This window comes from Macaca fascicularis, chromosome 9 (assembly GCF_037993035.2).
Source record: "Macaca fascicularis isolate 582-1 chromosome 9, T2T-MFA8v1.1".
NCBI classification, from domain to species: Eukaryota; Metazoa; Chordata; class Mammalia; order Primates; family Cercopithecidae; genus Macaca; species Macaca fascicularis.
In genome coordinates, this window is record NC_088383.1 from 132,733,011 (window position 1) to 132,748,923 (window position 15,913).

The following is a 15,913-nucleotide window of genomic DNA, read 5'->3' on the forward strand; positions in this document are numbered from 1 at the left end:
CAATATAATAACTTAAAGTTATAAATTTTCCTAAAGCACTATACTTTGCTATAATCCACAAATTTTCATATGTAATCTTTTCATTATTATTCATTTCTAATTATTTATTAGTTGTCAGTATTTTTTTCTTTGACTTATTCTTTAGAAGTTTTTTATTTTCTAAATACATGAAGAGGTTTTCATTAATCTTATTACAGTCTTCTAGTTTAACTGTATGGTGGTGAGACCAAGGTCTGTCTGATACCTATTCTCTGAAATTTGTTGAGATTTCCCTTATAAGCCCAGTATATCATCAATTTTTTTTTAAATGTTACAGGATTACTGAGAAGAATATTCTTTAATCATTGGTTATAGAATTTTTTTTTTTTTTTGAGATGGAGTCTCGCTCTGTCACCCAGGCTGGAGTGCGGTGGCGCCATCTGGGCTCACTACAAACTCCGCCTCCCGGGTTCACACCATTCTCCTGCCTCAGCCTCCCACGTATTGGGACTACAGGGGCCTGCCACTACGCCCGGCTAATTTTTTGTATTTTTAGTACAGACGGGGTTTCACCATGTTAGCCAGGATGGTCTCGATCTCCTGACCTCATGATCCGCTGGCTTCGGCCTCCGAAAGTGCTAGGATTACTGGCGTGAGCCACCGCGCCCGGCCGTCATTGGTTATAGAATTCTTACAGGTCCCTTATGTCAAGCCTGTTAGCCTTGTTACTCAAATCTTTATCTTTGCTGATTTCTTATCTATCTAGTGTATCCACAATTGAGAAAACTATTGGTGATGATAGAATTGTGTAATTCTCCTTGTAGTTCTAGACAACAAGGTCAAATAACTAAATTCTAGTCCAAAAGCAAAGACTGAACATCCAGAGACTCTGCACAATTGTGCTAAAAGGACTGCTTAGCTCTTATAGCCTAGTGGCTAAGAAAGCCGGCAACCAAATTCCAATTTTGGTCTAAGTGTTCCCAAAGTATAACATAGCTTGAATTGTCAACTTTGCCCAGTGTCATTAGGATGTTAGATGGAAAAACAAACAAATGAGCAAAAAACAACTAAAACAGGTTATGTGGGAACCATAAGAGCAGATTTAGAAGACAGAAGACTCAGGGGCCTCCCTAGTCTCCTGCCCACATCAGCACCCTTGGGCATCCTAACTGAACCAAGTGGCATTGCTGCTGTCTGTCTTCATCACCCCACTGCTCACTTCCTGAGGGCCCGGATGACCCTGGACTGTCAGTCACTAAAGGAGCCCACCCTGCTGCTCCTCCTCCAGTAAGTGACACCCACATGTGCTGTGCTGGGGGCTGGAACGCCAAGGGAGAGCTGCTGTCCTCTCTCCAGCTCCCTTTAATCCCCAGTAGGAGAAGTCCAACCTTTTCTTGCTGTTGTTTGTTCGTTTTGAGCTTGCAATTTGCTTGTCTAAAATATAGCATTTCCCAGCCTTCCTTGCAGTGGCTGATACCATGTGCAACTGAATTGTGGCCAGTGAGAGTTAAGCAGAAGCATTATGTATAACCGCTTATAGGAAATTGAAATATCTGAGAGAAGAACTTTTTCTTTTCCCCAAGCCCTTTCTCTCCTGTTCCTTCAGAGACATGACAGCTGGAGCACCAGCTGCCACCCTGGATTATGACCTTGAAGATGAGTGCCACATGCTGACATGGCAGAGACAGAGACAGAGATGAATCTTGGGTTCCTCACGATTACCAGGCTTCTACTTGGCTGGTCCTTGGCTGGCTTCCAGGGTACTTTCACGTGAAGAAAGAAAGAAACTTTTACCTTGTTAAGGCACTATTTTGATTTTTCTGTGGCTGCGGCTGAACCCAACACTAACTTATATATCAATAAAGGTAGAACTCTTGAAGAATGTTTACGATCGAAGAATCAGAGTACGGAGCTCAACTATGATGCCCAGGAAAGACAACAAGAGGTACGGGAGAATTATTTCTTCTACAACATACTCTTTGTAAAACAAGACCTAAGAAATCTGGGGAAATATTTCTCATCTAATTTCATTTTTGTTTCCAAAGAAACACCACATGTAGTAAACCCAAGGGGATGTACTAAAATAAAACTAAGATATATTAAGCAATCAGTAAGGGCTAAGGATAATTTCTTAGTAATATAACCGACAGTGAGAAAGATATTAAAGGTAGTAACAAACATGTGCAATTCAGGGGAGATTGTTTTGGTTTTGAACCTCCATGTGCTTGTTAAGACATATAATTAAATGATTTCTCCTCTACGAAGAATCTCCTCAAATATCCACCTAAAAGGTAGTTATTATCTAGCACACTTATCTGCTTTTGGAGAAAACATGAAAGAAAAAAAATGGTTTTGTCTCTTTCTTAAATGTCCTATCCTCAGCAAATACCAATGGGGGTTAAGCCTGGCCTTTTGCTGCTTTATAGATGAGGGGTATTTTGACTCACCGTGGCATTTTCCGACAGAAACCACTCAGGGATTGCAATATAGTGATTGGGAACTTTCCTGGGGCCATTCTGTTGATCCTCTGCCTCCCAGAGCAGCGTGTTTAAATCAGGAAAGTTGTTGTTGATGTCAATTCCATCGTGGGTCCAGCGTCCCAGGGACCAGCCTCCCAGCTCCGAGCCCTGGAGACAAGTGAGAGTGTGAGGAAGGCACAGGCTGCATTCAATGCGGACCCTCTACCATACAAGACGCATCTGTCTCCACTTCCCCTTGAGGAGGGTCTCTAAGCCTCTGGATGCCCTTTGACCCAAAGATGGCATCTAAAGGAGAATATTGAAAAACTTCCTATTAATATCTGGTGGGTGGTAGATAGTTCAGTCAAATTACTCCAAAGAGGGAATTCAGAGAACCACCCCTGCCACATGGAAGTGCTTAAAAAGCATTAGGTTCCTTCTTCCACCCCTACCTTCCTCTCTTCCATACTGGCCAGGTGAACCTCTGAGTAGCAATGAACTCATCATTGCAGTATCACTGGCCACCATAGTAATGCATTCTCCCTGCCTGCCCATGATTCTGGCTCACTATTTAGCAATGCAAATTCCTAACTGACTATATCTGCACCAATAAATGCGACCACATTTCTATACTGTAAAGCTTGTATTTGATAGGTACCATTGTTTAAATATAATTTTCCATTTTATTCCCAGGTATTGTGATATATCACTGTCAATACACAACATAATACTAACTATACTCTATGTTCTCTTTATACATAATTCTGTACATGTGCATATTCTATACACACCTATAACCTAAATATGTTCTATATCATAATTGGAACATAAAATATAAAGAATATATCAGAATAATAAAACAACTTCCTCAGAAGACTGATGAGAAGATTAAAGGCAATAATCAAGGCTAACACATGCCATGATTAAGTGCTTAGCCAACATAAAGTGGTACTACTGGATTCCATTATCGTTATGTATATAGCAATACTGCTGTTCATCTTCACTTCCTCCAGTTTGTCGGCACGTCCACCTCTCAAGGCCACCAACATTCTCTGTGCCTGCTTTGCACCTTTCATAAACCTTGTGGGCTTCCCTGCCTCAGCAGAGACACTCAAAAATAAAACTCGTGTGATCAGGCATGGTGGCTTACACCTGTAATCCCAGCAGTCTGGAAGGTCAAGGCTGGCGGATTACCTGAGGTCATGAGTTTGAGACCAGCCTGGCCAACCTCCTCTCTACTAAAAATATAAAAATTAGCTGAGTGTGGTGGCAGGCGCCTGTAATCCCAGCTACTCAGGAGGCTGAGGCAGGAGAATCGCTTGAACCCAGGAGGCAGAGGTTGCAGTGAGTGGAGATCGTGACACTGTACCCCAGCCTGGGCGACAGAGGGAGACCCCGACTCAAAAAATAAATAAATAAAGCTCGTAAGGTGGAATTTTGCATAACCCTGGAGCTGGGCATACTCTGGAGCTGGGGCCTCACTGCCCACATCCTATTGGGTGAGATGGGCCAGGGCCATTACCCCTTCGTAGGCCTTCTCGTAGCCATCGGGGTTGAGGGAGGGGAGGATGTGAATCCGCGTCTCCTCCACCAGGTGGACGATGCGCGCATTCCGGGCCAAGTACTCCTGGCACAGGAACTGCACCAGCAGCAGCAGCAGCTCCCGGCCTAGCACCTCATTGCCGTGGGCCCCCGCGATGTAGTGGAACTCGGGCTCACCTTTACTCAAAGACAGAGAGAAGCACAGGTTCATGTTGAAACACTTAGGGCCAAACAGTGCTTGTCATGTTGTGTTAGGCGGAGTCTTGAATGATATAAGCTTACCATTTTAGCCCTATTTGTTCTTTCAAACAAACCTCTAAAATGACATCAGGACAACTGTCTTATTCCCAGAGAGTCAGGTATGTAAGAAAATGTATAGAAAAATCTGACATGACACCTGTCACAGGGTAATAATGTCCATTCTTACTTACCAAGAACCGATCAAATAGCATAGTGCTTAGGGCTTAACATTTACAAGTTGAGCACAAGCCATAGCAATCAGTGCCTCTCTTTTGGGAGGCATTTATTTTTCTTAAAATAACTTCCTATTAAGTTTAACAAAGACAAATGAATATAAGCAGAAAATAGTCCATCAGGGCAAATCAGCAGTGACGCAGTGTAAAGTGGGCTTTCTTTAGGTATTTTTTCTTTCAAAGCTCAGCTTTTAAATCTTAGGGTGCTATGGTTTAATGTATGTGCCCCCCTAAAATTCATATGCTGGAACTTAAGATCAAACGTGAGTATTAAGAGGAGGGGCTGGCCGGGCGCAGCGGCTCACACCTATAATCCCGGCACTTTGGGAGAGGGCTCCAGTGCAGGAGTTCAAGACCAGTCTGGGCAACATGGCAAAACCCTAACTCTACAAAAAACAAACAAAAAAAATTAGCTGGGCATAGTGATGCACACCTATAGTCCCAGCTTCTCAGGAGGCTGAGGTGGGAAGATTGCTTGAGCCCAAAAGGCAGAGGTTGTAATGAGCCAAGATCATGCCACTGTACTCCAGCCTGGGAGACGGAATGAGACCATCTCAAAAAAAGGAAAAATAAGTAAAAGAGGTGGTGCCTTCAGGAAGTGATGAAAAGATTACTCCTCTTATAAAAGGGTTCCAGAGAACTAGCCAGGCACTTTTGACCTTCTGCTCCTGCCATGCAAGACAAGAAGGGGTCTTAAGAGGAACAGCCCTCACCAGGCACTGAATCTGCCCATGCTTTGACTTTGGACTTCCCAGCCTCCAGAACTGTGAGCAATAAAGTTCTGTTGTTTATAAATTTCCCAACCTCTGATATTTTGTTACAGCAGCCAGAAAGGACTAGGGCCTGGCATTTATCAGTGTTGGGCTCAAGCTGACAACACATTTCCTTCCCTCATTGGCAAAGCTGCTACTTTTGAGGAAATGTGATTTTACCAGAAGATAAAGTTTTTATTATTTGAAATAAACACCTGCCAGGTGCAGTGGCTCACTCCTGTAATCCCAGCACTTTGGGAGGCCAAGGCAGGCGGATCACCTGAGGTCGGGAGTTCAAGACCAGCCTGACCAACATGGAGAAACCCCGTCTCTATTAAAAATACAAAAATTAGCTGGGCATGGTGGCACATGCCTGTAATCCCAGCTACTCAGGAGGCTGAGGCAGGAGAATTGCTTGAACCCAGGAGGCATAGGGCTCCATGAGCCGAGATTGTGCCATTGCACTCCAGCAGGCAACAAGAGCAAAACTCCATCTAAAACAAAACAAAACAAAAAACCTCCTGAGAGGAACTCCTGAGACTTTGATGAATGTTCAAGTAAATCAGACAAATCTTTGTACTTAGATATCAGCAGATTTCTAAAGAGCTCCCAGATTTACCAAAAAGAGAAACAAAGAAGCCCATCTGACCTATAGAGGTGCAGGCTGGGGAGTGACTGAATGGGAAATGGCTGAAAACAGGAAATATCTAAAAACAGAATTGAATTTTTTTAAAAAGCGGGAGAAGCTCCTCTAATATGCGCCATTAATGATCAGGGAATCCTGAAGGAGGAAGAAGTTCTGTCCTGCCCACCTCAGCCACTTTCTTCTTTGGCTGTTGTGGTTGGTCTCAGAGGTGGACGACAGAGAATGAAATATGCTGCCTTTGGAGAGAAGATGGGTATTTCCAGTGTAAATAATTCTATAGTCCATATCATAAGATGAGTGGTTCACAGAGCCAACATGTGCAGAATCTGTCTACGTGAGACAGCAGTGGTGTGGACAGCTGATGCCCTGTGGCATGAATCTTCTCATAGGGTAAACAATCTCCTAACTGTTTACATGGGTACCAAAGATGAAGGGGCCAAGCATCCCAGAGGGGCCCTTCTCACCGACTTCGTGCTCCCCAGGGTGATCAGAGATCTCCACAGCATACAGCTTCAGGCCCTGGTGGCTTTTTCCAATGTTGTAAATTCTGGTGATATTGGGACACATTTCATTCACAACTTTCATCAACTGAAAAACAAAGTGAATCCAAAACTCTAAGCATTGATGACTATGCACTAAAAGGACAGAGCTCCCAAGAAGACGGAAACCTCTTGCTTTCCTCCACAGCCTCCCAAGTGCATCCACATTCTGCACACCCCAGCTGCTATCGCCTCTACCCAGAACACTCTCCTTATATCCCTCTGTCCTAGATAATGCCTACTTTCCTTCCAGCACCTGCTCTACCATCACCCCCCTAGGAAGAAACTCCTGGCCATTGCCCCCACCCCGTCCCATACTTTCCGCACCCCTTGGTTGTGGCTATCACTTCCTGTTATCCTCCAAATGTTTATGTCCCCCAGAATCCATAGGCTGAAACCTAATCCCCAATGCAGGAAGAGCTGGGCCCTCTAGGAGGTGATTAGTGTCCTTATGAAAGAGGCCCAAAAGAGCTTGTTTGCTCATCTGCCATGTGAGAAAGCAGCACATCGATGGCCCTGTGAACCAGAAAGTGAGCCCTCACCAGACCCTAGATCTGCCAGTACCTTGATCTTGGACATTCCCACCTCTAGAACTCTGAATAGATTTATGTTATTTATAAGCTACTCAGGTTACAGTATTTTAGCATGAATGGACTGAGATACTTGCTGATAGAGTTTGGCTGTGTTCCCACCCAAAACTCATCTTGAATTGTAGTTCCCATAATCCCCACATGTCATGAAAGGGACCAGGTGGGAGGTAATTGAATCATGGGGGTGGTTTCCCTCATTGCTGTTCTGATCGTGAGTTCTCACAACATCTGATGGTTTCATAAGGGGCTTCCCCCTTCACTCGGCATTCATTCTCTCTCCTGCTGCCCTGTGAAGAGGTGCCTTCAGCCATTATTGTAAGTTTCCTGAGACCTTCCCAGTCATGCAGATCTCTGAGTCAATTAAAATTATTTTATTTATAAATTACCCAGTCTCAGGTATTTCTCCATAGCAGCATGAGAATGAAGTAATACACCTTCCTTAGTTGTGACTATCACCTCCCTGGTTGTGGCTATCACATACTTGGTTGTGATTATCACCTCTCTGGTTCCGGTGACATCTTCCCTGATTATAGCTATCACCTCCCTGGTTGTGGTTATCACCTCTCTGGTTGTGATCATCACCTTCTTCATTGTGGTCATCACTTCCCTGGTTGTGGTTATCACCTCCATTGCTATAGCTATCACCACCCTGGTTGTGGTTCTCACATTCACTGTTGTGGTTCTCACCTCCCTGGTTGTGGTCATCACCTCCCTGGTTGCGGTTATCACCTCCCTGGGTGTGGTTATCACCTCTCTGGTTGTGATCAGCACCTGCCTTATTCTGGTTATCACTCCCCTGGGTGTAGTTATCACCTCCCTGGGTGTGGTTGTTACCTTCCTGGTCATGGTTATCACTCCCCTGGGTGAGGTTATCACCTCCTGGGTTGTGGTCATCACCTCCCTGGTCGTGGTTATCACTTCCCTTATTGTGCTCATCACCTCCTTTTTGTGGTCATCACTCCCCTGGTCATGGTTATCACTACCCTGATTGTGGTTATCACCTCTCTGGTTATGGTTCTTATCACTCTTATTGTGGTCACCAACTCCCTCATTGTGGTTATCAGCTCCCTGGTCGTGGTTATCACCTTCCTGGTTGTGGTTATCGCCTCCCTGGTTGTCGTTATCACCTCTCTGGTTGTGGTCATCACCTCTCTGGTTGTGGTCATCACCTCCTTCGTTGTGGTTATCACTCCCCTCGGTGTGGTAATTACTCTCCTGGTTGTGGTTATCGCCTCTCTGGCTGTGGTTCTTATTGCTCTTGTTGTGGTCATCACCTCCTTCATTGTGGTCCTCATTCCCCTGGGTGTGGTTCTCACCTCCCTGGTTGTGGTTCTCACCTCTCTTGTTCGTGGTCACCACCTCCCTTGTTGTGGTTCTCACTTCCCTGTGATCATCACCTCCCTCGCTGTGGTCATCACTCCCCTGGTTGTGGTTATCATTTCCCTGATTGTGGTTATCATCTCTCTGGTTGTGGCTCATATTGCTCTTATTGTGGTCACCACCTCTCTCATTGTGGTTATCAGCGCCCTGGTTGTGGTTATCACCTTCCTGGTTGTGGCTATCACTTCCCTGGTTGTGGCTATCGCCTCCCTGGTTGTGGTCTTATCTCTCTCATTGTGGTCATCAGGTCCCTCATCATGGTTATAACTCCCCTGGTTGTGGTTATCACTTCCTTTGTTGTGGTTCTCACCTCCCTGGTTGTGGTTCTCACCTCTCTCAGTGGTGGTTATTACTTTTTAACTATGATTTCCTGTTTTCTTATTGCCCACTCACTACACTGCAGATCATTGTGGAGACAGACTCAGCCTTTTATCTTTTATGCCTGACCAAATAAATATATCTTAATATCAAGTTTTTCTCATAATTTAATGAGCATCTACATTGTTGGGTTGAGCAAATACACACTGCTTCTTCCCTCCTGGAGCTTGCAGCACACAGCCAATAAAAGGCATGCAATGACCCAGTTCATTGCCACTAAGTAAGGAGAGCACCGGGTCACCATGACAACAGGAATCATGGGGTTAAATGGTAGGAAAAGCAGGCTTCAGCAAGGAAGTGAAATAAATACATGCTGTTTTCTGAATTTTGCCTTTTTAATCAGCTCATCACACTGATAGCTGAGGTCTGGGAAAATGAGACCAGGGGCCAAAGGAGGTACCAAGGGCTCTGCAAGTCATAGGAGAAACGGCTACCCTAAAGGTCAAAGGCCAGAGACACCCTCTGCCTAGAGGCTGCCTTGCCTCGTGTCACTGAACGAGGACCTGTGAGTTCACTGCAAGTAGCTGTGATTTGCTAGGCTAAATTTGTTTATCAATACCCAAGTGAAAGAAGATCTGATTCAAAGGGCATCTCTTTATTGAGCCAGGCACCAGACCATGCAGTAGGGGCCAGAGGGCTCCAGGGACACTGTCATGACAGTGTGTTAAAGACCAGGAAGGAAGCCCAGGTGCTGCAGAAACACACAGGAAGGCCATCCTGGCCAGGGTGGCCGGTGGGCAGGTGCCCATTAGGGAGGCCCGTGGCCTTCTGAAAGCTGAGCTGGAACAGGACAGAGGAAGGGCATAGCCCACAGTGGGGCAGTGTGGACCTGAATGCTTTCTAGCAAGCTGCCAAAAAATCGGATCAACTGAATTATCCATAAAATGTCCTTGTAAAGTGTAGATAAACAAATCTGTTGCAAATTTTATGGTGGGTTGAAATCTATTAGAACTGGAAAATTGGTATTATGTAAAATTTATGATACGTTGGAGTTATATGACTGTGTGCTTCATATGCCTTTCATAACACAACATTCTGTAATGACTGGGAAGCGTGGTTTAAATGAGCATCAAGAAGCGTTTCTAAAGGAGTGGGAAGATTTACTGCTGCTATAGCTTGGCTTTGATGACATGCCTACGAGAGGTGACAGGTGCAGCCTTGACTTGGAATTCAGGGTCTAACTGTCTTACTACTCCAGGGGTTAAAACAGGCTTCCCTTTATGATAACTCACTTTGTGTCACAATATTTAGCTGAGAGAAAGCTGGCTACAAGGACTCTTAACAGAAAGACTCTACAACAGAAACCTATCATAAATGGAGAAGCAACATGCAAAGGACATGTAGCTTCTACAGTCATCACCATGAAGACAGACACTGCAGGGACAGCAGGGGGCCACATATGAATAGCATCACATTTTAATAAAAGACACAGTAATCACATCACCAATTGTGTTAACAAGAACAGTAAGAATATGCTCCATTTCTCTTCTAAGTCTTATCATCATGACTGGCGGGTAAAGTAGAGAAGACAGAGAAGATTTTTCCCATTCTACAGACTTGGAGACTAAGGCCCAGAAAGCCATCGAATAATTTACCCTGGGTCACCCAGCTGGGAGCAGGAGAAGCCAGGACTTTGGCATCTCAGGGCTCTTCCCACACCCCTATCTGTCCATGAAGGTGTAGTAGAGAAATGAGAACCAGTGCATCCCTGCTGCTTGTTTTATTTGCTGCACACTGTGACCATTCTGATGGCCATAGCATACTTGCCATCTCCTTTGAGACCCCATGTACTAGTCCTTGCTGATGCAATCATTCTCAGCCAACAGCATTGACCTTAGCAAATCCCATCTGGCAGGCAATTCACTGTCTTACATTGAGATCAGTGACTAGCTCTATGGACATAAAGCCAGGTGGCTCATCACGAACTAGGCAATGAATGCAAGCATTCAGCCCAGATTGGCTTCCGTCACTGTTACCCCACCTCCTTCCAATTAGCTTCAGGAGAAATGTGCTGTCAGTACTAGTGATCACGACCTTGACACTGGAAGAAGATGTGCATCATCTTCCCTTGAGATGCACATTTAGCTATGGCATGGGGAGATGCTTGGGCCATGAGTCATTAGCATCACCTCCTTATATTCTACCCACTATCACTGTACTTTCATAGCAGCCACACTTTCCCACCGAAGGCACAGTATTGGTTAACAAAGTGCATGCCACTGTGCCATGGTATCATAAGCATCTTTCCCACATGAGACCATGGGCCTTTGAAAAATCTTCTTCTCAGTGAAGTTTCTCTACAATTCTCTCTGCACAGTGGCCCTCTGCAATGCCAGGAAGCATCTCTCCAGTGGCTACCAGCACCATCAAAGACCTGGGTGGTGGCCCACTCTGCTCTTCTCAGCAAGGCAACCGTGAACATCCCCAGGAATGATGTTTCCCGTTTAAACACAATTAATTCTTGTAAGGGAATACAATTATTCTTGAGAGGGGTCAAAGATGGTTTTTTGGAGTTTGAGTCTTTGTGGTAAATGTTTGGGTCTTGATGATTTCAGTCAGAGTAAGGAATAGAATTTTCACCATGACCTTAGAGCATGTATTCTCAAAAGGGATGACATCACCCCAAGGGGCTGAAAATTGTGGCTAAAAAAGTCTTAGGTATTACGATGCTTTGTGTTCCCCCAAAGCTCAACCCTATCTAGCAAAATCCTATTTCTTAATATTTAATATAATGAGGGGAGGATAATTAAGAAAAGAAAAGAAGTCTAAAAACTTTCCCTAGGTGGGTAGTAATGAAAAAGAATGTTGAGAAACATCATCTTAGAAAGTACCAGGGTTTGCAAGACTCTTAGTCTCTTCAAAACTCTGTTTTCCCAACTCTGGGATAGAAATAAACTTTGCATCCTGGTGTCTACTGAATCCCAGGTTCTGCTGCTTCACTCTCTACTGAAGGAGAGAGAATCAAGAGCCTCAATTTCTGGCAAAATATCGAAGGGAAATTTTTCATAAAGATGGTAAAATGTTATGCACACTGACACTTGTTGTGGCATGTTTCATACTTTGTCTGTATCCATGAAAAGTTATGAATTGGGAGATATCCAAATGTTCCACAGCAGGAAAGAAGCTGAGAAAAGTATGATGCATCCACTCACCAGAACATTCTGCAACCTCACTATCACAATTATGAAGACAGCATGGAAAATGGCTAATGATCCAATATTCGCTGAGAAACACAGGGCCAAGATGTAACTATCCTGTCATCAAAACCGTAGGAATTCTGTGAATACAGAAGTTCAAACACCACATGGAAATGGGGAGAAAATGAAAACTGCCTTTTTTTTAGAGTAGTGGGTTCGTGGAGGATTTGTCTTTAGGCTTTTGGTTTGCATTTGATGCTGACACAATGTTGTTTATCCAGTGAATGCAAGTTTTGTTTTGTTTTGTTTGTTTGTTTTTTAAAGAGGAGAGTAGGGAAGAGGAAAGTTCTCTTCTGCCATCTTTCCTCATTTGCCTGAGAAACAGGCACCGCACCTTGCCCAATGGAAAAGAAATTCCAGAAGAAGGGAAGAGGGAAGGAAAGGAGTTGGGTGTATCTGAATGTGCAGGCTTGCTGCTCTGCCCTGGCTTCCTGTCCCCACAGGGTCAGGCTGAGCGTGGTACAAGTGGGTGGGTCAGCCATGGTCCCCACAGCCTGATGTCCCCAGCCATCCTTAGGTGCCCTGGAAATCAATGTCATTAGATGGCTGCTTTCCAGCCCATGTCTGCCTATGTTACTTTTTTCTATCCACATCACATTGTCTACATATGGGCCGTCAGCCAGTACTTCCTGGGCGTTTGGGACCTGACAACACTGTGACCAAACCAAAGAAGGTCATTAACCTTGTCCTCAAAATCACTTCTTCCTTTTCTCCACAGAAGCACACCAGGCCCCTCTCTCTCCCCAACTCACTCCAATAGGTGACCTCCACTGGGCAGCCTGCCTCAGAAATGCATCTCTTCTCAACCTTCTTCAGGCCCAGGGGCCAGCCCTCCATACAACTTCCAGAAAGACAGTTCTGTGCACCTAAAGAACCTCCACAGACCCCCGCGTCAGGATAAAAGCCTCTCCTGGCACTCAGGACCAGCCTCCTCCCAGCTACCTTCAAATTGTCACAGAACACACCTGTCGGCTCCGACCTCATGACTTCACTCCTGCTGTCCTCTCTACTCCGAGCACCCTCCCTCCACCCCTGCCTGGCAGTGCCAGCCACGCACGTTGGATGACAGCTGACCCCCTCTGCAACCAAAGCCTCCCAAACCAAGGCCAAGCAGATGGCTCCCTTCTCTCTCCCATCCCCCATGACTGTAAGGACCTCAAATACACACCTTGATCAAGTGCACACTCTGGATGGTAAAATGACAGGGTGTCTTCCCTCATTGCCCCAAGTGAGGGAGACAGGCAACGTACACGTAAACCAGCAACTAAGCAAGAATAAATTGCAACATACGCTAAGAAGGTCCTCCGTATTCTCTTGGAACAATTCCCTTTCTCCACCTTATAGTGTCAATGTCAGGACTTTCTCCTTCCTCTCCTCCTCCTTTCTCCACCCAACCACCTGCAGCTCCCCTCTGCCTGGAACTGTGCCTTGCAAGTCAGTGCTGTCTGCACAAAAGAGTCACATGTCCCCTCATTATCTTCCTCGTACAATGCAATAAGATTTTCTATTTTCACTTCTTGCTTCCTGCTTCTGTTTCTCATTTTTTTGGTTTGTAAATGTCTCTTTCAATAGTAGGAAAAATGAACAAGTTTTTCCCGAGGGAGAAAGATTTCTGCAGTAACCTAGCAGACTCCATATGGGGAAATTGCTCAAAACGTTGACTTCTTTCCCATCCCCAGGAGCCAGGAATCCAAATGGCAAATCATTTCTGGCTTGAAGACTCTTCAGGATTGATGGGTGCTCTCCCGGACAGTCTCTAGTTGATAACTGCTGAGCTGTGGGATCTCACAGGGGTCTTCCAGTGTCACCTGAGGGGGCTGCACTGATTATCCAAAGGTCCCTCTTGGCTCCAGTAGTGATCAGAGTTGCCTAGGGTAATGAAGCATGCTCCGCTTGCTCTCCTTGTGAGAAAAGAGCCCCAAGTCTCCACGCAAGACAACTATTTACAGATAACAGCTACCTAAAGTCTCTGTGCAAGTCACTCATTTTAAATGCATTTAGATTTATTGCTTTTGACATTAATTGCACTGAGTTGTTATCTGTCTCATTTCTGAGCTCAAGAAGCTGTGCTGAGACGTCCATGAGCAAAGCGGAGTTAACACATCAGTACTCCATAAAATGGAATGGCGAGCAGAGCCATATAAATACCCCAAAAATGTAGAGCAGCAGGGATGATTCACAGCCCTCAAGTCCAAACACATTATCTTGATTTCTGAAGAGCAAGACAGCAAGAAGATTTCTTAGCACATCCCACCTCTAAGTCTGTGCTGACAGGTGTCTGGAAGCTGTGTGAGTATCTCAAGTTAGATTACATCAAGACAAACCAGGCTTGTTCATTCCATGGGATTGGAGCTCCACTTAATTACTCTGACCTCAGAAACATCTTCCACATTTGTACTGGATGGCTGCTCCCCTCCCTTAGCACCTACAAGCCCTCCCTTTGAGCCATGTTAATTTGCCCTTGGGGGATCCTTGTTCTGTAAATGTATTCAGAAGGACATTTCTGCATGTTCTGTCTCTTCAGATTCTTAGCTCTCTAAGGATTTCTCATTTGCCAGCTCCTCCCCATGCTTTCTAGCACCTGCTGGGGGTGGGCGCAGCACAGGAATTCATAGGCACCGCACTTAGCGTAGGTACTGCCTTTTTAGCTTGTCCTAATAAACACCCTGTCCCTTCCCCCTTGTGCACTCAATATGCAAATGCTGTCAAAATCTCAGAACTATTGGGTTTCTATAATTAAATCTGGGGAAAAATCTCATCTGGGATTGTCTTTTCTTTCTAACAATACTAAGAGCTATAAAGCTATCAACCAGTAGTTCTGAAACCTGGCTGGACAGCAGAATCACAAAAAGAGGATTTAAAAATCTGGATCCCCAGGCTCCTGTCTCCTAAGGATTCTACTTTAACTGGCCTGAGATGGGGCTCAATTATCACTAGCTTTACAAATTTCCCCAGGTGATTCCAGTGTGCAACCAAGATTGAAACTCTGAAAATCTGAATAAGGGGTAGTGCTATAGTCTCTCAGTGCTGTTTTCCCATCTGCAAATAACAATAACCACAGTCCCTACCCTTCTAGAGTTATTAGGACTGAACACGGTCATGTACATAAGTTGGTCCTATGTGAATATTTTCCGCTATTATTATCGTGTTATCCTAGATCCCTTTTCTTCTTCAACTCTGCATCTGACCAACATCCTTAAATAGCACTCAAAACCGCAATAATTCTTAAGATCTACAGTATTAACTGAGAAGAACCTGGATTCAAATTGTGTTTCAACAATCTGCCAGCCAAGAAGCCTTCCTCTGGTCACCTGAACCCCAAATCTTGAAACGACAAGCATTTAATGTGTCTTCAGCACATCAAATGATCATTCAGATCCCTAATCATCAACTTCTGGAAAAAAAAATTTAAGCGCTTATGGACACATAATATGTTGCTTTTTTTGATGAGTTCCTGGCATGAGGCTTTGTGATCTGGGTCTTACCTGGCGCATTTCCTTATAGTTGTGGTGTTTAAAATCCAAGTCGTCAGTGGTGGTCATCTCGTTCCGGCGGTGATAATAGTTATTAGGATCTAGGGACAGAAACATGATTTTGAATTCACTCCCATCCTTCTATCTCCCATGGCATCTCTGTTAGAGACACATGGGGACTGCAGGGACAGTGCAGTCCAATCTCTAGCTTCTAAGGTTGGTTCAGAGATGAGAAAACCAAACTACAGGAAGCAACTTAGGAGTCCGAATTACCCAGTGGTTAAGAGTGTGGAGCCAGAATACCTGGGGTTCAAATCGCCACTCTTCTACTTACATGCTGCATGAGTATGTAAGTGGGCAAGTTACTTGCACAGTGTTTGATTTGGTTTTTTACCCATGAACAGAAAAAGAATGGTACCTCTTTCAATGGTTTATTGTTAGCATAGATGGGACAAATCTATGCACCCAGCAAGCTGTCAGCACTACATAAATAAATGAATGAATA

At 44.7% G+C, this 15,913-nt stretch overlaps 1 protein-coding gene across 2 annotated transcripts in view; it reads right to left on the minus strand.

The window, feature by feature from the left end:
• CPXM2 (carboxypeptidase X, M14 family member 2) overlaps positions 1–15,913 on the minus strand; it is a 146,183-nt gene that overhangs the window by 19,399 nt on the left and 110,871 nt on the right. For both annotated transcript variants that reach the window (XM_045361714.3, XM_005566674.5), the window contains 4 exons: positions 15,421–15,509; positions 6,316–6,439; positions 3,961–4,157; positions 2,427–2,606 (listed from right to left, as the gene is read on the minus strand). In XM_045361714.3, the coding sequence (XP_045217649.2) occupies positions 2,427–2,606; positions 3,961–4,157; positions 6,316–6,439; positions 15,421–15,509 (590 nt within the window). The remainder of the gene's footprint in view (positions 1–2,426; positions 2,607–3,960; positions 4,158–6,315; positions 6,440–15,420; positions 15,510–15,913) is intronic.